The following is a 26,332-nucleotide window of genomic DNA, read 5'->3' as shown; positions in this document are numbered from 1 at the left end:
TACAGTGACCTTGCACTCCACAGGTTGATTTTAGAGAAGGAAGAGAGAGAGAAAAAGAGAAAGATCAATTTGTTGTTCCACTTAGGCATTCACTGGTTGATTCCTGTATGTGCCCTGACCAGGGATTGAACCCACAACTTGGGAGTATGGTGATAATGCTCTAACCAACTGAGCTACCCAGCCAGGGCTCACATTCTGTTTTGAGACACATGTTGATGCATGATAGCTTTTGCACCCATTTACATTACCCTGTCGTTTTTATCCTGTGGCTGTGCCACATTTTATTAGCGCTTTCCTTAGGGAAGACGTTTTGCTATTGCACAGTGCCAGAGAACATCTTCAACTGTGTCTTCATGTGTACAGATACACAAGTTTCTCTGGGGAATCACCATTCTTTATGCTGAGGTGACTGTCATTTTTAAAAGTTATTCTACTGAACATGATAATAAGAAAAAGACACACATGATAAAACGTAAAATATTTATTAGTATGAATCAGTGTTGTTAAACCCAAAATAACAGATACAATTGGGCAATGTTGAGGGCAATGCTTTACTATGGGATGAATACAAGGTGGAAAGGTCCTAACTGTCTACAGCGGCATCTTCTATATGTGAGAACTGGGTCCAGCCCAGACAGAAGCTCTTTACAAAAACATGAGAAAAAGGAGTGTTTACACAACAGAGCACTGACATAGGATCACTGGGTCTGGTTTCAACAATTATGGTACAAAGAATAAACTAGACACCTAACAGGCCTGAATATAGCTCAGAGCCCTTTCGTTTATAAGCTAGCTCATTACTCAACTCCCCATGAACATTGCAGAGCAATGGAAGTGGAGTCCCCGGTAAGGAGCTCAATGCAGCCGTCACATGCCACAATCTTAGAGACAGCATTTCAGTTATCTAAACCTCCCCAGAAAAGGAATTCAGTTCTCATTGGGGCACAGCCATTTTATTGGCTAAGGGTTAGTTCTAAGTCTCCAGCCTTCTATTATCTACAAGGTAACGTCATGTTCAGCAACCCAGTGTACTATTTTCAACCATGAAATGGCAAGTCAATTGTGCACCTACATCAAATGCTTGCACGACTCCACTGCCATCTGAGGCCTTTCCATTGGGAGACAATCCCAGGGAGGACCCATGTCTACATGATATAACACAGTCGTGAGCCAAAATCAGCCAGAGGAATGGGTTATATGTTGGCATAACAAACATGAAATCATATTTACACAAATACACATTATACCACACATGAAAGGGGGGGATATAGAGGATAAGAAGCAAATTTTGGAAAATTATGTGAAGAATATTGTTACATCACATGAAACTACTTGTCATTTTGGAGCAATAGCAATTTCCAGGACTTTACATAATATTTCCTGGCTATAGTTCCATTATAAGAACAGCCAGGAAGTAATCTCAAGGCAGAAAGAAAGTAAGAAAGCCTGGACAAGGCTCAAGTATCTACCTTCAGACACGACTCCACGTTTATGCAAAGGCTTCTGTGCCCCAATGCCACTACCTCCTTCACCAATTACTCCAAGTAGTGATTATATCTAGTTATCCGACTGGCTGGAATATTTAAGGCAGCCCAGAAAGGTAAAAGAGGGGTTTCACACCCTCATGTGCTTCTGAAATAAAACTGTGGCCTCGTTTGTAGGCAGCTCACTACATGAGGATAAGACCAACCATTTTATGCAAAATGCAACCACTAAAGACCCAGACCAAAGCTGTGTAACTCAGCTGGGACGCGTACCACCTTCGCTAGGCAACCCGAGAGGCTGTCTAGAGATAAACCCAGGTTGTCGAGGACAGTTCTAAAATAAGCCTGCATGCAACCTGGAAAGAGAGCATTTCAATTTTCATTCCAAATTTTTTTTTAACTTTGGGAAGAACATAGTAATTGCTTGGCCTGCAAGCAGAATCATGTTAACCAGTAATGCTGACCATGTAGATAAAAACCCTAAAAACCTCTGCAAAGGCCCTGTGTAGTCACCCAAGTGCCGCTTGCTAACGTTTTTTGAGGTACCTGTCTGGGAGAGCTAGAGGCACTTTTGAACCAAAAATAAGTGTTTACAGCCTTCACTTTCTGAGATTGTCAAACTACTCTTCCAAGCTGGGTGAAGAACATCAAACAGACAAATCCTTGCGTTAAAACAACAACACACACACCTTAATCTCTGATTTCCACCTATTGTCTTGATTACCATCCACATGAAGTGTAAACTTGGCCCTGGTCTCTCAAGGACTCTTCCTTTTTGTCTATGGCGATACTGGTGTCTCTATGCATCAGAGCGAGGGGGACACCAAAGTGACAGGACTGTGATGTGGCAGCTCACACTCAGTTACTCAAAGTTCGAAGTCTTTAATCAGCTCATGACCTCTCTCCTGGCTTTTACATTGTAGGTTTTCAATACGTGTTTGCTGGCCCTGGTATGTTCATGGACCACGCTGCACAATTAACTATTTCTGAGACTACTGTACAGTTTCTAGCTCCCACTGAAGGCCCTGATCTGAATATCCTTTAACAATCACCACCCAGGACAAGTCCTAATAGGAAACCAACTGCTATTGGAGCCTAGGTTTTTATGAAAATTAGAATGGTAACAGAATTCGAATTTGGAATGGAAACAGCTTTTCTTCCTCTTCATGACTTTTCTCCCTTTATTACCTTTGGATTCAGAAATCTTTAATTAATTGAGCAGACAGGGAACTTGAAAAGGAAAGTGTTTGTTTGTTTGTTTAATCAAAGCCTACACTCTGTTAATTGGCATTCTGGAGTTGGACCCCTCTTAAGCCCAATACCTACTTCCCCAAGGTTGGCATCTTCTAAAATGTTTTCTCCAATTTTGCAATTGGGATCTAGAATCTTAAGGTGCGGGTACTTCCCTAGGCCGGCTTTCTTGTAACCTTTTAATAATTGCTATTATTAAAAGTTTGCCCTTTATTATCCTTCAGTTAATTCCTCCCCCCCCCCCGCCACCCCCCAGAGATGATGCCATGACATATTCTATTAGTAAGATAACACTCTGTAGTGTTAAACCTCTGTAAGCGTAGGAATTTATGGCCATGGAGGTGACGCATGCCAAGTGACCTCTGGAGTAATATTTACATCCTACACCTGTCACTGCTTATACAGTAAGTCCTTAAGTGACTCTTCCAAACCACGCTTCCTAATCCCAAAATTACATGCAATATTTTAGTCAGAGTTGATTTGTTTGTTTACAGATGACTAAAACTTAGAAAGAAGTTCATCAAGTAAAAGTCAGAGATGCAGGCAACAGTTTCTAATACATCTTTCCCACTTCCATAACAGCTCAAATCTACAGCTTCAGTGATCATCCAATTATACTCCACTAAAAGGTAAATTAAATAAAATTAAGTTAGCCTTTCGGTGAAGGCTGGCTAGTTCACAAAGGCAATGGCACTGAAGACGGTACTGGGATTTGGCTAGGGAACACAGGAAATCAGAGTGGAACATCACTTTTAGAATCTCACACATGTAATAAGCCAGTAAGATGTCTGTACAAATTGAGAATATTTTAAGGTTTTTAACAAAAACTCAACTATACTTATTATCCAAAATCCATTTTCTCCCATGTGCATTTCATGCATGAAAGGTGGTGTATTTTTTCCAGAGTTTTTGCAAATACTTTTCCAGGGACATTTCCTGTCCCATTCCCTGCAGCCCTTCCAGGATGCCAAGCCAACGTGCTCACTTCTCTCTAAGTGAGGTGCCAGGCCACCGAGAATGGGGTCCATCAGCAGTGCACAGGGAGGTGGCTCTGGCTTCTTCAAGTACAGAGGGCCGTGGGCCCGGTCAGCAGCACCGCCGACTGGCTGGTGCGGTTTGCTTCACAAGTTTGATTGCTCCAGTGTTCCCATTCTCTTGGGGGTCCAAGGGTGGGATCTGGCGACCTGGAACAAAAGGGAGGCCAAGGTTGAGTTCCTTTTCCTCAGTTGACAGCACACGCAGATTGTCACCATGCTTCACCAGCTCCACTTAATGTTTGCGGAAAGAAGAGGGGCTCCAGGTGTAACTCTGTCCCCCACCTCCTTCCCTCCCTTCCTCACTTCATTGCTCTGCTGAATGAAATCAAGCTCATGTTTAAAAGGTTAAGGAAAAGTAAAATCAGCTTCCTGATAATATGGATTTTCCTGGGTTTGGAACCTCGTGCTTCTGAGTAAAGGGAAAAGTTCTCACCCAACTTCTTGGCCCAAACATCTGCCCACCGTTCCTCCCCAGCCTCCCACAGATCTATCCCACTGCAACAAGCTGCGCAATGGCACCAGGACTTCACTAATGACAGTGAGTACTCGTGTTTTCTGGTTCTTAAAATAGAACTGGACTGGGGATTGTAATCTTCTTTGTAATTTCATTTACTAACACTTAGCTTGCTATCCCTTATCCTACCAATACACATGGAGCATTAACTAAAAAGCCCTAAGAGACACTCTTCCTAAGAAACAGTATTTTAATGTCATCTGCAAGTAATCTTATTTTAACTTAATTTAATTTTTAAAAATTACACTACAGTCTCTGTAAATAAACACAAAGTAAAAATTAAAAAGGTAATGGGTTCCAGGAAGGTGATAACTAAAGGATGTGGAAGTTTTGTTTTTAGATAATAAAGATAATCTAAACTGACTGCTGATGGTTGTATATATGTATTTATTTTTATTTTTTTAAATATATTTTATTGATTTCAGAGAGGAAGGGAAAGGGAGAGAGAGATTGAAACATCAACGATGAGAATCATTGATTGGCTGCCTCCGGCACGCCCCACATTGGGGATCGAGCCCACAACCCGGGCATGTGCCCTTGACCAGAACTGAACCCGGGACCCTTTAGTCCACAGGCCCACGCTCTATGCACTGAGCCAAACCAGCCAGGGTGGTCGTATATATTTATGACTATTTTAAAAGCCATTGAATTATATGCTTTAAATTGGTAAAATGTAGGCACATGAATTTTTAAAAATGTATTATTGAGATATAATTGACATAACATTGTGTAAGTTTAAGGTGTTGACTTGATAATTTAAATATTGCAATATGATTATCACTGTAGTGTTAGCTAATGCTCTTGGATATTGCATAATTATCATTTCATCTAGTTTCTTAGCAACTTTGAAATTTATAATACAGGATTGTTATCTATAATCAGATATGTGAGTTTTATCTTTAAATAAAGGTGTCTTTAGAAAAAGGCAATAGAGGCCCACAGACCATACAGGGACCCATCTAGAGTGCCCAGCACAGGTGACTAGGGAGACTGAACCCTACAAAACACCTACTAATCAAGGCCAATCTACCAATTTCAGGAGACATAGCAGCTCTACCTAATACATAAAAACAAACATAGGAAAGCAATCAAAATGTAGTCAAAGAAGTATGTTGCAAATGAAAGAAGAAATCTCCAGAAAAAGAACTAAATGAATTGTAAGCAAGCAAACTACCAGGTACAGAGTTCAAAACAATATTTATAAGGATGTGCAAGGAACTTAGTGAGAACATCAACAACATAAAAAAGGAACAGTCAGAAATGAAGGATACACTAACTAAAATGAAGAATAATTTACAGGGAATCAACAGTAGAGCAAAGGACTCAGAATCAAATCCATGATTTGGAATATGAGGAAGCAAAAAATACCCAATCAGAACAGCAAAAAAAAAAAAAAAAAAAAAAAAAAAAGAATCCAAAAATATGAAGACAGTGTAAGGAGCCTCTGGGACAACTTCAAGCGTACCAACATTAGCATCATGGAGGTTCCAGAAGGAAAAGAGAGGGAGCAAGAAGTTGAAAACCTATTTTAAAAAATGATAGAAAACTTCCCCTACCTGGTGAAAGAAATAGACATACAAGTCCAGGAAGCACAGAGTCCCAAACAAGAGGAACCCAAAGAGGATCACACCAAAACACATCATAATTATATGCCAAAGGTTAAAGACAAAAGAGAGAACCTTAAAAACAGCAAGAGAAAAGTAGTTAGTTACCAGGGAGCAACCATAAGACTATCAGCTGATTTCTCAACAGAAACATTGCAGGCCAGAAGGAAGTGGCAAGAAATATTCAAAGTGATGAAAAGCAAGAACCTACAACCAAGAATACTCTACCCAGCAAAGCTATCATTCAGAATTGAAGGTCAGATAAAGAGTTTCACAGATAAGAAAAAGCTAAAGGAGTTCATTACCACTACACCAGTATTATATGAAATGTTAAAGGGTCTTCTTTAAAAAGAGGAAGGAAAAAAAGATAAAAAGTATGAACAATAAAATGGCAATAAATACATATCTATCAATAATTGAATCTAAAAATCAAAATAAATGAACAAGGAATCTAATGAACAAAATAAACTGATGAATAAGATAGAACCAGAGGCATGGAAACAGAATAGACCGACAAATCTTAGAGGGAAGGGGAGGAGGAGGGTGGGAAGAGATTAGCCAAATAACTTATATGCATATTACCCATGGACATAGACAACAGGGTGGTAAAGGCCTAGGATGGGGCAGGAACCAGATGGAGCGGGTAATGGGGGAAAAAAGGGGTGATACCTGTAATATTCTTAACAGTAAAGATTAAAAAATAAATAAACTTTAAAAACGGCAATAGAGTCCTGGCCAGGTGGCTCAGCTGGTTGGAGTGTCATGCTGTACACCAAAAAAAGTTGTAGCTTTGATTCCCCATCAGGCACATACCTAGATTGAGGGTTCGATCCCCAGATAGGCCCATACGGGAGGCAACTGGTCAATGTTTCTCTCACACATCAATGTTTCTCTTCTTCCCTCCCTTTCCCTTCCTCTTCCCCTCTTTCTAAAAATCAATTTTTTAAAAAGGCACTAGAATCTGGAAATCACAAATATTTTTTTTAGACAGTTTTCAAAGATTTTCATAGGTACCATCCTCACTTAACCCTGTGAAGCTGGCAGAATGGCTATATCATCACCATTGTACTGTTCCTCAGAAAACTTAGATTATGTGCTGAAGGTCACATCAACAATTAGTGGCACAGGTGATTCTTTGTGAACGACATCTTAATTGTTCTGATGGATCCCAAAGCCTATATTCTTCCCACTGTATCACATTAGCTCTTATGCTACTTTTCTCTCCTCCTTCCCCCATGAAAAAGGCATGAAAGCTAACTCTAAAATAAGGATTTTTTTTAAGTCAGCTAATTAGAATATTACTTTACTAAGAAACCAGAAGTCAGAATGGAAGGGAAATTAATTTCAAAGATAAAGTCTTTCAATGCAACTGGATTGTACCTAAGAACCATAAAGAGTGTGAAATGCCCTGGTAGAGGCACATTTCCACAAAAGGCAAAAATAGTTCATTTCAAAGGTATTAATGAGTTCTGTAGGTTGGGTGGTGTGGCCATTCACCAAAGCTCAAGTATAAAAATTAAGGTCATTGACAATTATCCAAAATTCAAAATAAATGGCTCTTCATCTGATTATGGAGCAGATAAAAGGGTTGTAATAATTCCTGTAGTTCCTGCTTCTGCCATTTCGTATTGCCAGCATAACTATATAAAGCTTTGCAGGCCATTCTCAAAAAAGTTCACTCCTAATCCAGTAGCAAATGAGAGTGTTAAGTATGTGTTTTCCTCTTCTGGACATGCTGTGTTCTTTCATTAGTCATAATTAAAAGGAAGTAAATAAAATGCTTCTTCTACTTTGTTACTCTTAAGTGAGAAATAGAAGAGGTAGTTCCCAATGACTACCAATACTCTGATATATTTAGGTCAAATCTTGCCAGTCAAATGTTACTTACTCCTTGAAAAAGGGTGTTTTGGAGGGATGACAGTGTCAAGATACATCATTATTTAAATTATTTAAATCAATAATAGTTCAGGTGCCTCCGGAGTGTGTTAGGTATTGCAATAGACTTTTACATTTGAATCTGAAATATTTTTGGATAAAATTGTAATTCTGATTGGTGTAAGCTATTGATATAATTAACTAAGACAAGTATTGTTTGCTGATCAGTATTTTTGGCAATATCAAAATCAATACCTATACTAACATCAACTTCATGCTATGCTTATATTGTTAACTCTAAAGTTAACAAAATAGCATTAGGCTTTTAGTCCTGAAATACAAGGCTTATTCTACAAGCCTCGTGTCATGTTTTGTCCTATGAAAAGTACCCCAATTACAGAAAATATTTATACATAAGATATTCATTAAGTCACAAAAGTAGAATGAAAGTCTGAAAACAAAGAAAAAACAGAAAAAAGGGAATATTAGGGAGGCCTGTCAGCGCACTCCCTTGCTCTCCCCTTCTTCCTCCCTCTTATCTGCCTCGCACTCCTCTCCTCAATAGACAACAAGCAAGACCAGTTAGGGATGCAAGATTAAGTTAAGACCTGAGTAACGCCTCAAGGAGATTCCTCTCTTATTCATGTTAAACTTTTAGCCATGTTTTTGAATCAGTTTTTGAACATAGCTTCTTAGAGGCAGCAGGTTGTGTTATCTTCAGAATATTCAAAATTTCACTTAGTAGAACAAAATATTTCTCAAAAAACAGAATTACTGCAGTTTTCTCGGACATCATTTTGCTCATCTGGTAGAAAGAGTTCTGAAATCTGAGAGTCCGTGTTCTGGTTTAGTGAACTTAGTCCATTTATTTAATATCTCCAAGACTTCCTTTCCTCACCTATAAAAAGCAGATGGGAAAGTAACTTGGTAACTACTACGCAATATAGCTACATGGCTATTTCTAATATGGAAAGAACTAATGAGGATGGAAGGAGTCATGACTCTGGGCACAGCTTGCATGGAGTCTGCATTGGGAGAAACCCCTGCCTAGCGGCTCACCATGGTGGACACTCAGGGTCCAGGTACTAGGATGGGGACCCGACCTGATCTTCTACAGCCTGGGAGATGTCCCACACAATACAGCTTCAAACAGTGATAAGAAAAGAAGCACTTCCACTTTAAGGCAGACAGAGAAGAAAGCCACGTCATAACCATGAAGCCAGCACCTTAAAAAGAGAAGGAAGCAAATGGCACTGTGAAAACACAAGAGCTCGGGATCTTATGGTCTGAACTGTTTGGAACTTACTGAAAGGTCAAGTGTACTTAGGCAAAGGAACAGTCCTGGAAAATGGCCATAGCATTTTGTACCAAGGTGATCACCTTGGAGCACTGTTGAATTAGTATTCGTTACATAGGGCATAGAATAGGACAAATATATACATACAAACATCTGAAAAGGCTCGGAGCATCAGCTGCATGTTTCCGCTCTGACAAAATGTTCTCAGAGCACACAATCTCTGTAAGTCATCCCTCAGCGTAAACCCTAGGCCAGGGTGTTTATTTTCATAAGGTTTGAATTGTGTAAGATTCTGTTTGGGAAAAATGGAAAGATTCTTTTTGAAGTTCAGTTTTTCTGAAAGTTGACAGCCGAGAGAAAAAGCAGGTTTTATAAATGATTCCTCAGGAATGTGATACGTGAAAAAAAACAAAGTCCAAGTCTATAAATATTATCATGATTCTGGACTAGAGGCTGTAATGCTTTTACACACAACAAAAATAAAAGTGTGCTTCGCTGCAGCTGTCCTCTCTCCTTGTGTGATGGACCAGCTATTTCCTGCACAAGCTATAAGTCCTCCCTGTCCATTTCTTCTCTCCTTTCATCCCAGTTCCAGTATTGACTTGGCTTGGCTATCCTTTGTTGAGTTTTAGTGGTGCTGGTAGTTGCTGTGTAACTTCCAATTCTTGATCCTGATTTTCTGAATCATTCACATTAGTAAACTGACCAGGTTTATTAGGACTTGGAAGTATTTACTCTTGATAATGATCCGCAAACCTCTCCATTTAGAAGGCGGGGGTGGGGGTGGAGTCCTCTACAGAACACTGCTCACAATCAGAGAACATTGCCCTCAGAATACAGAATGGGCGTGGGGGAGACACGTGTGACACTTGAGGTCACTCTCTGTAGCTGTTCTTTTGCTGCAGTAAAGAGGACAGCGTTGGAATTACTAGATGACCTTGAATATTAGAATACAGAGTCTAACACTCTACATAGAGCATGAATGAAGGAGGAGACAGGAAGAGAAGTTAGTCAGAAGGCATGCACAGCCGAGACCGGTTTGGCTCAGTGGATAGAGCGTCGGACTGCGGACTGAAGGGTCCCGGGTTCGATTCCGGTCGGGGGCATGTGCCTGGGTTGCGGGCACATCCCCAGTAGGGGATGTGCAGGAGGCGGCTGATCGATGTTTCTCTCTCATCGATGTTTCTGACTCTCTCTCTCTCTCCCTTTCTCTCTGTAAAAAATCAATAAAATATATTAAAAAAAAAAAAAAGAAGGCATGCACAAAGTCCAGGTTAGGGATTAAGAAAGCCTTCAGCCCTAGCTGGTTTGGTTCAGTGGATAGAGCATTGGCCTGTGGACCAAAGGATCCCAGGTTTGATTTCGGTCACGGGCACATGCCTGGGTTGTGGGCTCAATCCACGGAGGGGGTGGGGGGGCGCGTGTGGGAGGTGGTCGATCAATGATTCTCTCTCATAATTGATGTTTCTCTCTCTCCCTCTCCCTTCCTCTCTGAAATCAATAAAAATATATTAAATAAAGAGAGAGCATTCATCTGGGTGCAGTTGAGGGAAGTGGAAAACAAAGATGGAAAGAGAAATGTAGCAAGACACTTGGCAGATGTGACAACTGATTGGATGTGGGAAGGTAAAGAGAGAAATAAGAAATTAAAAACAATAACGAAGTTAAAAGTGTAGGGAGCTGGAGGAAGGGGCTTCTCCACCTCCCCCTGCCCCTGAGGGGCGATTGGAGCAGCCGCCACCACGCGCTGGGCTCCAATCGCTCTGCGCTGTCAGCGTGTGGGAGCAGCGGTGGCAGGAGAATGCTGCTGGCAGACAGGGGACCTGAGCTGCAGCGGGAGGGGCCGGGCGGGGCTCGGAGGATGGACTGAGACCCGCCCCTGTGCCTACAGCAGCCTCACAGCCCACAGTCCCACAGTTCCTTTCAAAGTACACGGATTCATGCACTGGGCCCCTAGTAAGCAAATAAAAAGATATTAAACATTACTAGTCATTAGGAAGATGTACAATAAAAGCCACAAGCAGATAACCATTATATTCCTAATAGAACGTTACAGTTTTATCAACTGACCATACCAAGAGTCGGCAGGGATGTGGAGCAATTGGAGCTCCACACTGGGGATGGAAATGTAAAATATTAAAATACTTTGGAAAACAGTTTGGCAGTCTTTTAAAAAGTTAAATATTATCTATCAGAGAAGCCAGCCATTCCATTTGTATTTACCCATACCAAACTTATTCATGAATGCTCATAGCAATCTTACTTGTAATTGCCAAAAAACCCCACAACCGACCCAAACCCAGCTGGCATTGCTCAGTGGTTGGCATCGACCTATGAACCAGGTCACCATTTGATTCCCGGTCAGGGCACATATCCTGGTTGCAGGCTCGATACCCAGGTTGGGGTACCCAATTGGTGATTTTCATCATTGATGTTTCTATTTCTCTCTCCCTCTTGCTTCCTCTCTGAAATCAATACAAATATTAAAAAACAAAAAATGACCCAAATGTTAGGTGAATGGATCAATGAATCCTGGTTTGCATATGTAATGGAATACCACTCAGCAATATCCATATGTTAAATTCTGTAGGACAATTGATCTAATTTCTTAAAAAAAATTATGTGAGGGAAAGATGGAGAAGGAACCTATTGCTTAAGAGAGGCTTAAAGACCTATCAACTAATCATTGTGTATGAAACTTATTTGCATCCTAATTAAAGCAACTGGATTTCAATAAAAAATGCAAAAAAGTAGTCATTTATGGCAATCATGAGATCATTAAAATCTGAACACTGAATATTTGATGGCATTAATATGATAACAGCATTACTACCAATGTGATAATGCAATTGTTGTGATGTAAAGAAAAGGTTGCATACTGAAAATATTTACAGAAATGTCTGGGATTCCCTTCAAAATAATACAGGCAGGGGCGTGGGGAGGTGAGGTAGTGATGAAACCAGCCTGGTTATGAGTACACGATGGTTCACTATATTACACAGTATGCTGGTACATATGTTTAAAATTTTCCAGAATAAAGTCTGTTTTTAAAGTTCCCTATAATCTCATCAGCATAAAGCAACCACTGTTAACATTTTAATGTGCATATATCTTTACCCGGAAGAATATATTATTTACTTTTATATATTATATGGTTCACGATTTATAAAATCAGGATATAATACAAACCACTCTAACTTTTGTTTCACACTCAATAATTTATCTTTTTATGCCGATAAATACAGATTTACATCATCATTTTAATCACTGGCTTATATTAGTATACCAGGATTTTTAAAAAATGATTTTCCAACTTTTGGACAGTTAAGTCATTTCCTGTTTTTCACCAAGATGAATAATGTTTCCACTTAAACCACTGTTTGCAGTAAAAAGTGATACGTCAGGACTGTGCATAGACTACCCAAAACAGCACAGCACCTATATCCTTTCCAGGGTAGCTTCAGTCCTTGAAAATAGATAATATTTCCAGTTAGAAAATATATTAACTCATGTTAAGAGAACAGTTGATTCCTTTCTAGTTTATGAGCACTCTAAGAATATAAAAGAGAAATACTTATCTCTTTATTCAAGTCAATATGAATTAATTCTGTTTAAGCATCCTTTTTTATTTTTTATGATGATTTTTATTTATTTATTTTTAAATATATTTTATTGATTTTTTTACAGAGAGGAAGGGAGAGGGATAGAGAATTAGAAACATCGATGAGAGAGAAACATCGATCAGCTGCCTCCTGCACACCCCCTACTGGGGATGTGCCTGCAACCAAGGTACATGCCCTTGACCGGAATTGAACCTGGGACCCTTGAGTCCGCAGGCTGACACTCTATCCACTGAGCCAAACCGGTTAGGGCAGCATCCTTTTTTTAAAAGGGCTTTTATTCTCATTGCTCATTCTTGGTTTTTTTATGGCATCTTTTCTCCCAGGCACGTTTGTCTGGAAAATTGCTTTGGGGAGCATAAATGTCATTAATATATCTTTCTATTTTGAACTCAGAGAGAAGCACATGTAATAGAAGTAGAAACAGGGAAAAGGAAAATAAATGAAATGTCTGCTGCCATATATTTAGGTGTACTTAGTACTGTGTTTTAAATTACCCTGTAATTAGGCTGCAACCCCTGATTCAGAAGAAATTCACCTGAAGGAGTAGAGGCTGGGAAGGCACCAGCACTCAGAGTACGTACCTGGCACTTACAACCACAGTATAATGACACAGAAACAGCTGTTTATGTGACATGGAAGACAAGGTGATACAGTATTCTACAGTCCCTATAGGAATTAATTATTTGAAGCCATCATTCCCCAGTGCTTTGAATAAAACTTGTTGTCTCTTAAATGAATAGACCAGTAGGATCTCCTTAGTAGGACTAAGGAATTCCTTAGTCCAAGTCCCCATCCCTTTGAGCCATAAGACCTCATATACATGAAGGCATTTATACTGGCTGGGCCATACAAAGAAATATCTTTTAAGTTAAGATATCGATTCTTGCTGCTTAGATTTATTTTACTCTTTGAGGCCCTTATTACATTTGGGGTTTTAATAATGACGTACATAGACCTCGGGAAGTCTCCTAGCTCACGGAGAAATCTCAAGCTGCATTTGAGGTATACAGAGAGCTGCACTTCCTTCGCTGAGCACCCACCATCTGCACAGTCTGCCTTCGAGGGGCTAAAGCAGGAGAGAGCTCTAGAGAATACAAGGAGCTGCACAAAGGAAAGGGGCGGAAGTCACGGTCATCAGGAGCTACCTGGCTTCGTTGATTAAAAGCATTAATAAAGACAAACTATTTAATAGCTGCACAATTAGCCTAACCTACCAGAAAGGCCAAATGCTGCCAGAAAAAGAATGTTTGACCTCAGCAAATATGAGGTTAATGGAATGAGTTCAAACCAAACCCTGTCAGATGTCACCCAGAGTTACACAGCTGTGGAGGGCAGCTGAGCAGTTTCTTCACCACAGAGCACTGCACCCATGGCCCATTTTCAGGAAGGAGCACGAGTCTGGGAATATGGGGTTTCCAACATAAAATGACAGCCCTAGCACTCCAGAGTTCAACCACTCAGGTCGACAAGCTAGGAGAACATGATTCTGTTGAGAGTGAAATAACAGCAAGACAATGAATCCTCCTGAAGGAGACAGGAAGGAAAGGTGGTGTAGACCCTGAGAACAAGAAGCATGGTGTTGCATTCTTCTGCGCGTTTCTGTATCATACAAGTAACCCAGTCAGGGTTCCTCGTCTCCAGCGAATTCTCCATCAATCCAAGAGAAACAAACAAAATATTCCCTGCTGTGGGTTCTCAGAGTCTGAAGTAATGAACCAAAACCAGTTAAAAGGAAATCAAATCTGTTCTGGGAAGCAATGGTCCCTCTGACTTTGAGAGCACCGCCAACAATGACCTCAGAGAGATCAAACTATCAGTTTCCCTTCTGGAATTCCCTTCTGGAACTGTCTGGAGCCAAGATATTTGAGAACAACTGCCAACTGTTCAGGAGTTCAACTTCTCCTAAGGTGACCCAAAGACTTCGAGTCCCAGAACCTCAACAAACACTTATACCTCTTTCAAGTCCCCAATTATGCTCTGAAGGTATCTCAGGACACAGTTGCCCAAGATCGCTGCCAGCAAGTAGCTCTGAGAGGACCCAGAACAAAACATCACTATCAGAGAAGTTGTAAAGGTGAAACCCTGGCCCACCAGCTGGGAAACAGCTCTTAGGTAAAGGTTATTGATGGGGAAGCAGCATAAAGAAAGGGAAACATAACATTACCCAGAGCTAGAGATGAAGAAGGGAGCCGTCACCTTCCATTACTTAGCTGATCAGAAATGAGGAAAATATTTACAAATAGACTCTCCACCCAATTCCCAATTTCAGGTCACTTGGGATGGAGAGACTATTTTTGTTGGCGATCAACAAGCAAAAGAAAGTACAAAAGGTTCTTTTGTTTCGCTTGCCTAGAGTCTGACTTCAGTTTTCTATACCTCTTCATTATCTATTTTATTTCTCCTCCCCTCAGCATACTGATATATGAGGGAAAGCAGTTTGCCAGCCAAAAACATGCCTTTTGAGATATTGGTTATTTTAAGCTGGTTATTCTTAAGAAAAGAAAGACTAAGAAAAAATCTTTGGTCTTCCTCCTAACTGCCTAAAAGAATTTAGATAGAGGACCTGCTCCAGGAAGGCAGCTATCATTACAGATAACTATAGTGGTTTAATATGAGCTAGTGTGACAGACAGAGGAATGTAGCAAGGCCCATTCGATCAGTCTTCTCAGTGTCCCACTGTAAAGATGGCCCAGCAAACATCTGTTTACCAAACATTTACTTTTCCATCTCCATGTGGATTGCCTCCCCGCGCCCCGCCCCCCATGAATTCCCAAATTACAACCCGCCTACCCCCCTTCTCCTTAGCTCAAGATAACATATAAGCCTCAACTGCCAGTTCTGTCCTGGGGGACCCATATTCTTATAAAGCCCCCAAATGTACGTACATAATAAATTTGGTCATTTTCTCTTGTTAATCGGTCTCATGTCAATTTCATTAGTTCAGCCAGAACTTAAGTTGTAGAAGGCAAATTAAATTTTCCAACCTCACACATAAAATGCGGTAGAATACATAATTTTTAAATAAAAATAAATTTTATTTTGCAACAGAGTTACTTCCTTTTGATTCATAAAACATAGACTTACCAGGTTAAAGGACAGAATTTTGGAAATGTGGATTTGGGAGACACAATATAGGTCAGTATTGACAAGTGCATGCTTGTAGGCTTTATATCCACATCATCAAACAAATTCACACAGAGGAAAAGCTCTACTTGAGAGCTCTGTGATTTCATCCTTTGACTCTCAGAGGCATAAAAATCGTAAGCTAAGCTAAAAACATGATTTCAGGTACTTACTGATTCCTTGAAAGAGTTCTTCAATATTGATAGCATTTTTTGCACTTGTTTCAACAACGATGGCACCTATGGATTCAGCATATTCCTTCGCATCCTTCAAGGGAACCTCCCTGGAAAAGAGGTGAAACCCAGACAGAAATTAATGCTCATTTGTAAAATATAAATAACCCAATAGGCCAAACAAAAAGCTCATGTGGAAACAGCTCCATTACTTTCCTGGAGATTATCAACTCCATCGCTCAGCAAGTATTAAAAACCTAGTATGAATGAGACATTTTAAAGTTTAAAACCTGGTCTCTAGCACCTATAGAGACAAGATGTGCATATATAACATATTGTCTAGTCCCACAGAAGTAAAGAATTCTAGAACAGTGGGAAAAATCATTATGTACACATTCCAGCTTTCCAGGTAGGGTTGATTTCAAACATTTCCCCCCATAATAATGACTCAGTATTTTTTTAAATGTGTGTGCATCATAAGACACTGGGTGATAGGGGAGGCTAGGGGACTGTCTAGGGCGGGGGGATAAAATGGATACATATGTAATACCCTTTGTAATACTTTAAGCAATAAAAAAAAAAAAAAAAAAAAAGAAGTACTTCTGTGAGATGCCTCGGTTAGTCAAATCCAGGAACTCACATGTAGATTGGTGGATGCCAGGGACAGGGGAGGGGAAAATAGGGAGTTTCCAATCAACAAGCATGAAGTTTCAGTAATGCAAGATGGATGAGCTCTATGGATATGCTGTACAATATTGTATATACTGTCAACAACATTCTATTATACACTTAAGAATTTGTTAAGAGGATAAATCTCATGCTAAGTATTTTTTAATTTAAATTCTTTATTGTTTAAAGTAAAAAAAAAATAAAATAAAATAAAATAAATGTGTGTGCATGTTTCTATAAGACTCCATTATATCATTTTTCACAAATCAGACAAAATATGTGGCATGATTTGAAAGTTTGGAAATGAACATGTGATAGCTACAATAGCTACCATGCATTACGGCACATTTGGACTTTGACCTTTAAACAGCTGTTCCTGCAAAGGTTTTAGGACATGAACTCTATTTAAATGAACAATCTAAAAAGACATTTATTGATCTGCTTTTTATGTAACGACACTGTGGTGAATCCAAAGATTAAAAAGTCACAGTTCCGATTCTCCAGAAGTTTATTCATCTATCCAACAAATATTAATTGAGCAGTTATGGTATGCGAGTCCTCCTTGTAGGTGCTACAGAAAACACCACTCCCTGCCTTCTGGAATCTACATTCGCGAGCAAAGGCAAACACATCCACAGTCACTCTAGTCCACAACATTGTAACAACTGCAATATTAAGATAAGCAGTAGAGGGGTAGAAAGTGGTGCATTTTGATCAGTGGAACTGAAGGAGATGAGTTGGAGGAGGTCCCCTGAAATGTGGCCATGCAGGGCAGGGAGAACAGAGGTGAGAACTCTGATGCAACAGCCTGACAAAGGCCCACGGTGAGGAGCACCCTCCTCCCCAGAGACTATTAAAAGTCGATCTGCGCCCGACCCTGCCTTGGGTGTACCAGTGGATTTACAAATGAATGGCCTGGTGTCTGAGAGAGAGTACGGCAGGAACTGTGGCAGATGGGCAGGAAAGCACGCAGTGGCCAATGAAGAACAGTGACAGGGCCCACTAGGAAGCTCCAGATCTAGGAAAACACAATGCACAAAATGGACTAGAGTGGGGCAGCCAGGCGAAGAATTCGGAAGCTCCTCTAATGCTGTAGGTGAGAGAGAACACAATGCTGGCCTGGGAGGGCTACAGGAGAAGGAAACGGGAGGGCGGAAAATCAAAACTGGGAGGGGGCAGTGAAGGGACCTTCCCCATCTTCCTATCTCCTTCCCTTTGCTCCACTCTCTCCAAGTTCCTCATGAATGGCTACTACTTGTTTATAAAGCCACTGGGAAAATTCTACCTTGGTATTTAAATTCTTTACGGCCCCAAATCGGATGAGAGGAGAACCTTTCAGGCACTTGCTGCAAACGGGCCTGACCAGAGCCTACCGTACTAAACTAAGACGGCTGTCCAGGGAATCCACACCAGAGGAGAGAGGCCTCCTAAACCAGGCCAGCTGGAACCTGTACTTCATAATCCTTCTTACCACAGACGAGCCCCATCACCTCACACCTTCCAGAATGGCCACCATCAATAAATCAACAAACAACAAGTGCTGGTGAGGATGTGGATAAAAGGGAAAACCAGGGCACTGTTGGTGGGAATGCAAATGGGTGCAGCCACTTTAGAAAACAGTGTGGAGTTTCCTCAAAAAATTAAAAAGGGAACTGCCATTTGACCCAGCCACCCCACTTCTAGAAATATATCCTAAGAATCCCAACACATCAGTCAGAATATCTGCACCCCTATGTTCACTGCAGCATGATTTACAGTAGCCACACTCTGGAAACAGCCCAAGGGCCCGTCAGTAGATGAATGGATAAAAAACTGTGGTGCATTTACACAGTGGAATACTACTCGGCTGTGGAAAAGAAGGAACTCCTCCCCTTTGCAACAGCGTGGATGGAGCTGGAGAGTATTATGCTAAGCGAAACAAGCCAGTCAGAGAAAGATAAGTACCATATGACCTCACTTACTTATGGAATCTAATGAACAAAATAAACTGATGAACAAAACAGAAACAGAGGCATGGATACATGGAACAGACTGACAGAGGTCAGAAGGAAGGGGGTGGTGAGGACTGAATAAAAGAAGGGGAAGGAATTAGCTAAAGAACATATATGTATGGCCCATGGACACAGGCAACAGTGTAGTGAAGGTAGGGGCAGGGGAGCCGGGCAAGGGGAGAAATATGGGGAACATCTGTGATAGTGTGAACAGTTAAAAAAACAACGAGCTGAGTGATGGGGATTATTCCGGTCAGGATTGGGGAGGGATGACTGTCTCCAACAGTGGACACTGCAGCAGAGCATTTTAGGGACTCCTAACCATGCATGGCCTGTGGTAACAGGCTCAGAGGACTGAAGACACTACCCTTTCTCCTCTGTACCTAGACATTATCTCCTTGTTGAGCTAGCTTGTCATTGCTACTTGAGCAGCAGATGCGCTTCACAATAGTAACTTGTTACAGCCCGATAACTGCCTTTCACCCGCAGATCGGCCACTCCTTCCATAAACCTTCCACTTACCAAGTAAGAAATCATGGAGGCACCCAAGTGCTTCCCCTCTCTCATGCCCCAGTGCTAAGTAATGCAGCTTAACCTCCTTGGCAGCCTCCCTTCTACCGGCCCTGCCTCTGCCCGAGTTCGGGCCCTCTTCATTCAGGACACGGACTTCCGCAGAGGCCTTGTTGTGTCTGGGGTTAAGATGATTTCACATCCACGTGCTTATGACATAAATGAAGTTCTTTTAATCCACTTGTTTATGACCCCCAAAAAGTTATCTGATATAAGAATAAAGTAAGTCCTGCCAGGATGTCATCATTCTACATCTGTTGTCACTGATAAGCAACCAGCTACTGAGGGGCCCCTTCTTGTCAATGAGAACACGTGGAGAAGCCACTGCGGGCCAAGGAGACATTTAGACTACAAATACGGAGAGTTTGCAAGGACTCTCTGAGAGGGGCATTCCCTCCTGTCTTGGTGAGGCACTCCTCCTAGCCAGTGGTGACAGGCTGTGACCCTGGGAAAGAGATCAGCTCGCCCATCAACACTGGTATCTTCATTCCCTAGCAAAACGCTCCAGCGACTGGAGACTTTTACTCTGCGCTGGCAGCTGGAAATCTGGAAATTAGTCAGTTGGTCACTGACTCTCCCAAGTGCCTCCCCGGACTTTATTCCTTCATACTCCCCACCCCCACTCCAACCCCAACCCCCGCCCCCTGTTTGCCTGGAACAATGGTCTGATTAATGTGTCATTTGTTTGGAGTATGTTATTTCTTTATTTGGCTTATTAAAAGATATTATCCTATACACTACTGGTCTGTGAAATTATTATAATTCCCATAGCAAACCTGTGCTAAACAAATTGCTAGCAAAGTCAACTCAGTTTCTAGCCATGACACTTATGCTGTCTCCCCACAACAAAAACTAAACATGCATCTCTAACTGGTCCTCCAGCCTCCTACAATTCACTACCCACATGCTCACCATGGGAATCTTTCAAAACTGCAAATCTATCGAGTATTCATGGGAATAGAATTCTTCTATATACCGATTGCCTCAGAATAAAACCCAACGGGTAGCAGAACAAGGCTTCATGTCTCATTCCCCCCAGTTCACACCCGACGTTACAGCCATTCCAAGCAAGTGGTCATTCTGGGAACTTACTATGCTTGTGTCTGTTTCTGGGTCATGCACCTGTTCTTCCCCCGTCCAACCCGCCCCATTCTCTTGGCACTCTCCCACCGTGGCCTCCTGGAGAGCTCAGTCCAGCATTCCCTCCCTCCAGAGAAAATGCTCTTCCCTCTTGCCCTTACACCTGTGCATATGCAAGCATAATACTATCATCCTTGTGAGGTTGTGTGGCTCACAAATAGGCTGTGGATTTCTAGATATCAGGACCACAGTTTTTTAGTGTGCCGGGATCATAACCCCGAGTGGCACCTAGGAGGCAATCAATGAGTATTTGTTAACTGATTGAATGACAAAGTCATCCCCAAACTACCTTCAGCAGAGAGGATTTGGCTAGAGCAGTGGTTGGCAAACTCATTAGTCAACAGAGCCAAATATCAACAGTACTTCTTCAAAGTAGACTCGCCCAGGCCGAAAACCAACTTCTGCGCATGGGCCATGAAGTTTCAATCGCACTGTACGTGTGCGCCCGCACATGATATTTTGTGGAAGAGCCACACTCAAGGGGCCAAAGAGCCGCATGTGGCTCGTGAGCCGCAGTTTGCCGACCACTGGGCTAGAGCAGTGGTTCTCAACCTTGGCTGCACATCAGAATCACCTGGGAATCTTTTTAAAATCCTGATTTCTGGGCCTCATCCTCCGGAAATTTTGTTTCTTTGTTATGGGGTGGGGCCACAACATTAGTAACAAAGAAACAGAATTTCCGGAGGACGAGGCCCAGAAATCAGGATTTTAAAAAGATTCCCAGGTGATTCTGATGTTCAGCCAAGGTTGAGAACCACTGGGCCAGAGGAAGGTCTCCATGTGGACTTACGGGAAAGCGTGGGGATGTTGAGAATGTCAACTAAAAAAGTCCTGAAGGCAGAGGCTCACCCACCCTTGCAAATGGAGGGAGGCCTAGGGGTGCAAGCAACATAAAAGGGGGAGTCTCCTGCTAGACCCAGGCTCTGCTGTTAATCAGCTTATGTCCCAGTATGGTCCACACATCAGCCTGTCATGTGTCTCAGACGCACAGCCTGAGCTGGCCACAGCACTCAGAGGCTCTAGATAGGGAAGGGAGGTCAGGGATCAACATTCCTGTGGGCCCCAGACTTTTCAACAGGCTGTGCTGACCAATAAGGGTCCTTGTTTTGTTGTTCATGGGTGGAACCTGGCAACATGGCAGCTGACTCATTCTAATTCCAAAGCTGTTTAATTGTCCATGATCCTCCTCCACTGAGGGAAGGGAGAGAGGGGGACGGGTACACCAAGAGGCGTTCCTGAAACCCTACCTGTGAGGGAGAGGATCAGACCAGCAGGCTAAGGTGGAATGATGCTCTCTGCCTCTAGGGGTTCACTGGGTAGGTTCAGTTCCCTGGGTTCCATCTGCAAGTCAGTGGAGACAGATGGCTTCCACGGAGCCCACGTGTGCTGAAGGGTATGCTCTAGCCGTGGGTTATAGTTCAGAATCTCTCACGGATGACCTAGGAAGTAGCTGATTGGTGAAAGGCAGTTCAAGTGTGTTGCTCAGAGAATGAGAATTATTTTCTCCTTCAATAGACAGCCCCTTCAAGTCCACTTCCCTCGGATCTTATGCTCCTCACTCTCCCTGATGGGGCAAATGCTTTACAACAATTTTAAATGTTAAGTTGATATTATAAAGTACTCAAAACAATACCTGCCCCATACTAAGTGGCATAACAGTGTCTCTTTACAAAGCTGTATCAGCAAGGGTAATGACATGACACCATTTTCTTACAGAATACTGAAGAGTGAGGAAATGATGCAAATAGAGGAACCAAGTAAAAAGGAGGCTCCACCTACTTCAAAGTCTGAAGGCCTTTCATAGGTGTTTTTGATTCAACCCCTTCATTTCATGGCCCCAGAAGTCTCCCAGTCTAGTCATTACCATTCCACAAAAGAATGAGGGAACACAGGCTATATCAGCCAACTTGCTTAACGCAGTAATTTCCATAAATCATGCCAAAAGTAAAATTGCATTATATTTTAAAGTCCTTTCTCCATATGAAAAACCTGACATTAATTCTGAGTAACTTTTATTCAAAGATGGTGAGCAGTTTTTCATATTTCTTGTTCTCTGACATTCTTGTGCATGTCCTCTGTCACTTTGGTTTGAGTTGTTAGAATTCTTTTTTTATTTGAAATTGTTCTTTGTATATTAAAGAACCTAGCCCTTTGTAATATAGTGTCCACGTTTCTCTCAGCTTATCATTTGTATTTAATCTTGTTTGTGACATTTTTGCCACAAAAAGTGTAAATCAGACTTATTGATCATTTTACTCTCTGACTTCTGAGTTCTGTATCATGATTAAAGTCCACTGCAATTTCAAAATTGTTTTTAAAATTCACCTCCTTTCTCTAACTTTTATGAATTTGTTATTTTACATTTAAATCCTTGTTCTGCCCTGACTGGTTTGGCTCAGTGGATAGAGCGCTGGCCTGCAGACTGAAAGGTCCCAGGTTTGATTCCAGTCAAGGGCATGTACCTTGGTTGCGGGCACATCGCCAGTGAGGGGTGTGCAGGAGGCAGCTGATCGATGTTTCTAACTCTCTATCCCTCTTCCTTCCTGTCTTTAAAAAGTCAATAAAATTAAAAAAAAATAAATCCTTGTTTGTTTTAAACTATTTTCCCTATGACCAGCTAATTACACCTAAGTGATTTATTAAATTATTAAATTGTGTTATGATTACAGTATTCAGTACAGTAACATGCTATACAGGTTTGTAGCATAGGAGCAACAGGTTGTGCCATACAGTCTAAATATGCAGTAGGCTATACCATTTAGGTTTATATAAGTGCACTGTATGGTGTTCACACAAGGATGAAATTGTCTAATGACACCATTTCTCAGAACATATCCTCGTCGTTAAAGCATGACTACACATTTCTCAGACGCAATTTTATAAGTGATAAAATAGTAGTGCTCTCACAAGTTCTTCCCAAGCAAAATCTTTGGTGGAACAGGTAGGTTCTAGTTGTGTATGTTGTATTTTTAAACACCACAACAGCATAATAGCAATAACAGCAAACACCATAACAGCAATAACATTTTATATCCTTCCAGACTCCTGAAATACAACATTTCATTTAAAAATGTTTTCCCTGGATTTTTACTCTCTGCTCCAGCCACAGCCCCTTGCCAAGGTCAATCTTAACCAACTAAGCCATGAGTAAGTAGCAAGCCAACAGTGAGCAGGAGACAGCTGCTAAATGTCTGGTGGAATTATTTTTTGTCAAAACCATCCCACATGTTTAAGCTATTCTAGCCAAAAGCAATGGAAACCATTCACAACATTCCATCAAAATCCAGCAGAGGAAGGCTGCAGGCTGTACGCAGAAGCTGTGGTGTGCCATGAACAGCCTCTGTCTTCCCCGCTCCCTCCTGTGTCAGCCACTGGAATGAATAACCAGGGATTGCTGTGCTCCCATTAGCCCATATTTTGTCTAAATATCCAAGATATTCATGCAACACACAGATGAAGCAACCACTTTAGCAATAATTAAAGCAGCAAAATCTCTTTAAAATCCCAGTGTGTGTTTTTTTTTGTGTGTGTGTGTTTTAGATAATTGGGTTGGCTTACTTGTGAGGTGAAGCTAACACTAAAATGAACTTTTTTTTTTAAATGAAAAACAAAACAAAGAATTGCCACCTTCACAAGTAATATCTGATTGGGCAATAACCTTTTACAATGATCAAAGCACCTGATATGTGTGCCCTGGGAAGAATTTCTCTTCCCATGGGGACTTGCCTGCATATTAACGTGTGTCCATAACTGCTATTCACCTGGGGCCAAGTTCCTGGTGTCAAGTTCTAACAAGCAGTGTCAGGTTCTTACCACAGACTTAAATGGATTGTTTCTCATAAAGAGTGTCAGAATTCAAATCGAATGAGTGCCAAACAGAAAGCACAGGGTCTCTAGGGGACCTGGCCATTCCTTGGCCTCTTAATAATCCTTCTCCAGACAGAAATTTGGGCTAATCCTGAAGAGGCCCGAGAGAACCATTGGAAAGAATCACTAGCTCCAAATCCTCTGAGTAGGATCAAATCAGCTGTCATTTTCTCTCAGTAGTTCAGAAATTATTCTCCCTCCTGGATCCTGTTCACACTTCTTATGAGATACAATATAGCAGGATGGTCAAGAACATCAGCTCTAGAACAGATTACCCAGGTTTAAAGCCGGGCCCCTACATCCTCTTAGCTACAAAAATCTCTGTGCCTCAGTTTCCTTATTAATAAGATGGGAGAATAACTGTAACTCTTTCACAGGATTGTGAAGGTTAACATACACTACTTATAATAGTGTCTGGAACACAGTAAGCATTCGATTCATCAGTCCACTGCCTAAGTGAACAGCATATAATTATAACAAACACGGTGCCATTTTTCTTAATAGAAGTTACATTTTGAAACTCTGAAATCTGGGGCAGCATGTAAAGTCAAAGGGAAAAGATTACTGTTTATCTATAAGAAATCTCCAGGAACAAAAGCTTACCATTCAGCTTAGTCAGACATTAGTTGATGACTTTTTAAAACATCCCTCCCACACACACTAAAGAAGGTTATAATGAGTCATGTGGTTCTGGATTAGAATCAGAACTGTCAATATGAATTTATGTTTACCTTGATCTAGATACAGATAGATATAGAAATAATTACAGATACGTGTGCATACTCAGGTTAGCATACATGCATATATTTTCTACCTCTGTTTACTTAAAGGGTCTATGCCCAATGACACCCCAGTAGCAACAAGCACACCCAGCTTAGATCTTAGTTTCTAAAAACCATTTTTTGGCCGAAACCGGTTTGGCTCAGTGGATAGAGCATCGGCCTGAGGACTGAAAGGTCCCAGGTTCGATTCCGGTCAAGGGCATGTACCTGGGTTGCAGGCATATCCCCAGTAGGAGATGTGCAGGAGGCAGCTGATCGATGTTTCTCTCTCATCGATGTTTCTAACTCTCTATCTCTCTCCCTTCCTCTCTGTAAAAAAATCAATAAAATATATTAAAAACAAAAACAAAAACAAAAAAACCATTTTCCAATAAAAGGAACTAGGGCTGCTTGGAGACATGGCTGATTCCTCCTTCTCCTCCCATTCCCAACCCCCAAAAAAGCATAAAGGAAAAAATGAATGCATACTATTACATAGAAATTAAAGATTTCTGATGATAAAAAGACAACATAAAGTCAAAAGTGAGACATAAACTTGAAGAAGATATTTCAACACATATATTTATAGCATCAAATATATATGTATGTAATATGTATGTGCATCTATATACACATATATACTTTTTTAAATTGTATGAATAAACAAGGATTAAGGTAAATGACCCAATAGAAAAAGTGACAAGCTCTTCACACAAAAGTAAATTTTCTTGGCAGGCCAATAAAGATATAAAAAGATGCACCCAGTACATCTTATTGGTAACTGGGAAAGTGCAAACTGAAATTACTATCAGACATCACTCCATACCTTAACATCTTACTAAGTATTAAGACTTAGTGAACAGGAAGTCTCATGCTGCACTGATATTCACTTTGGAAAAACACTGACATTACCGAGTAAAACTGAGCATTTGCACACCCTGTGACTCCGCAATTAAACTCGTATACACGTGACACTATGATATGTACAACAATGTTCAGGACGCAACAGTCATCATAGCACCAAACCAGGAATAACTCAAATATCCATCAACAGTAAGATGGGCAGATAAATTGCATTACACTCATAAAACAGAACAGTATACAGCCATGAAAATGTACAAAATACAGCTGTCATTGGGAAGAATTTCCTAGGTATATTGAGTGCAAGCAACATTCATCATATAAAACATACAGGGTTATTCCATTTATATAAAGTCCAAAAACAGGCCCTTGCCAGTTTGGTTCAGGGGATAGAGCGTTGGGCTGTGGACTTGAGGGTCCCAGTTTCCATTCTAATAAAGGGCACATGCCTGGGATGTGGGCTCCATACCAGTGTGGGGTGTGCAGGAGGCA

The 26,332-nt window shown here is 41.1% G+C and overlaps 1 protein-coding gene across 1 annotated transcript in view; it reads right to left on the bottom strand.

Moving 5' to 3' along the window:
- Positions 1-466: 466 nt before the first annotated feature.
- Positions 467-26,332, bottom strand: part of RAB31 (RAB31, member RAS oncogene family) — a 118,026-nt gene continuing 92,160 nt past the window's right edge. Inside the window, exons 6-7 of the mRNA XM_059706638.1 lie at positions 15,982-16,091; positions 467-3,919 (exon numbers count right to left, since the gene is read on the bottom strand). Of these exons, the coding sequence (XP_059562621.1) occupies positions 3,822-3,919; positions 15,982-16,091 (208 nt within the window). The 3' untranslated portion in view covers positions 467-3,821. The remainder of the gene's footprint in view (positions 3,920-15,981; positions 16,092-26,332) is intronic.

The sequence above is a fragment of the Myotis daubentonii genome, chromosome 8, assembly GCF_963259705.1.
Source record: "Myotis daubentonii chromosome 8, mMyoDau2.1, whole genome shotgun sequence".
NCBI lineage: Eukaryota > Metazoa > Chordata > Mammalia > Chiroptera > Vespertilionidae > Myotis > Myotis daubentonii.
Note: the sequence above shows the minus strand (reverse complement) of the source record. Positions and strands in the feature narration are given on the sequence as shown.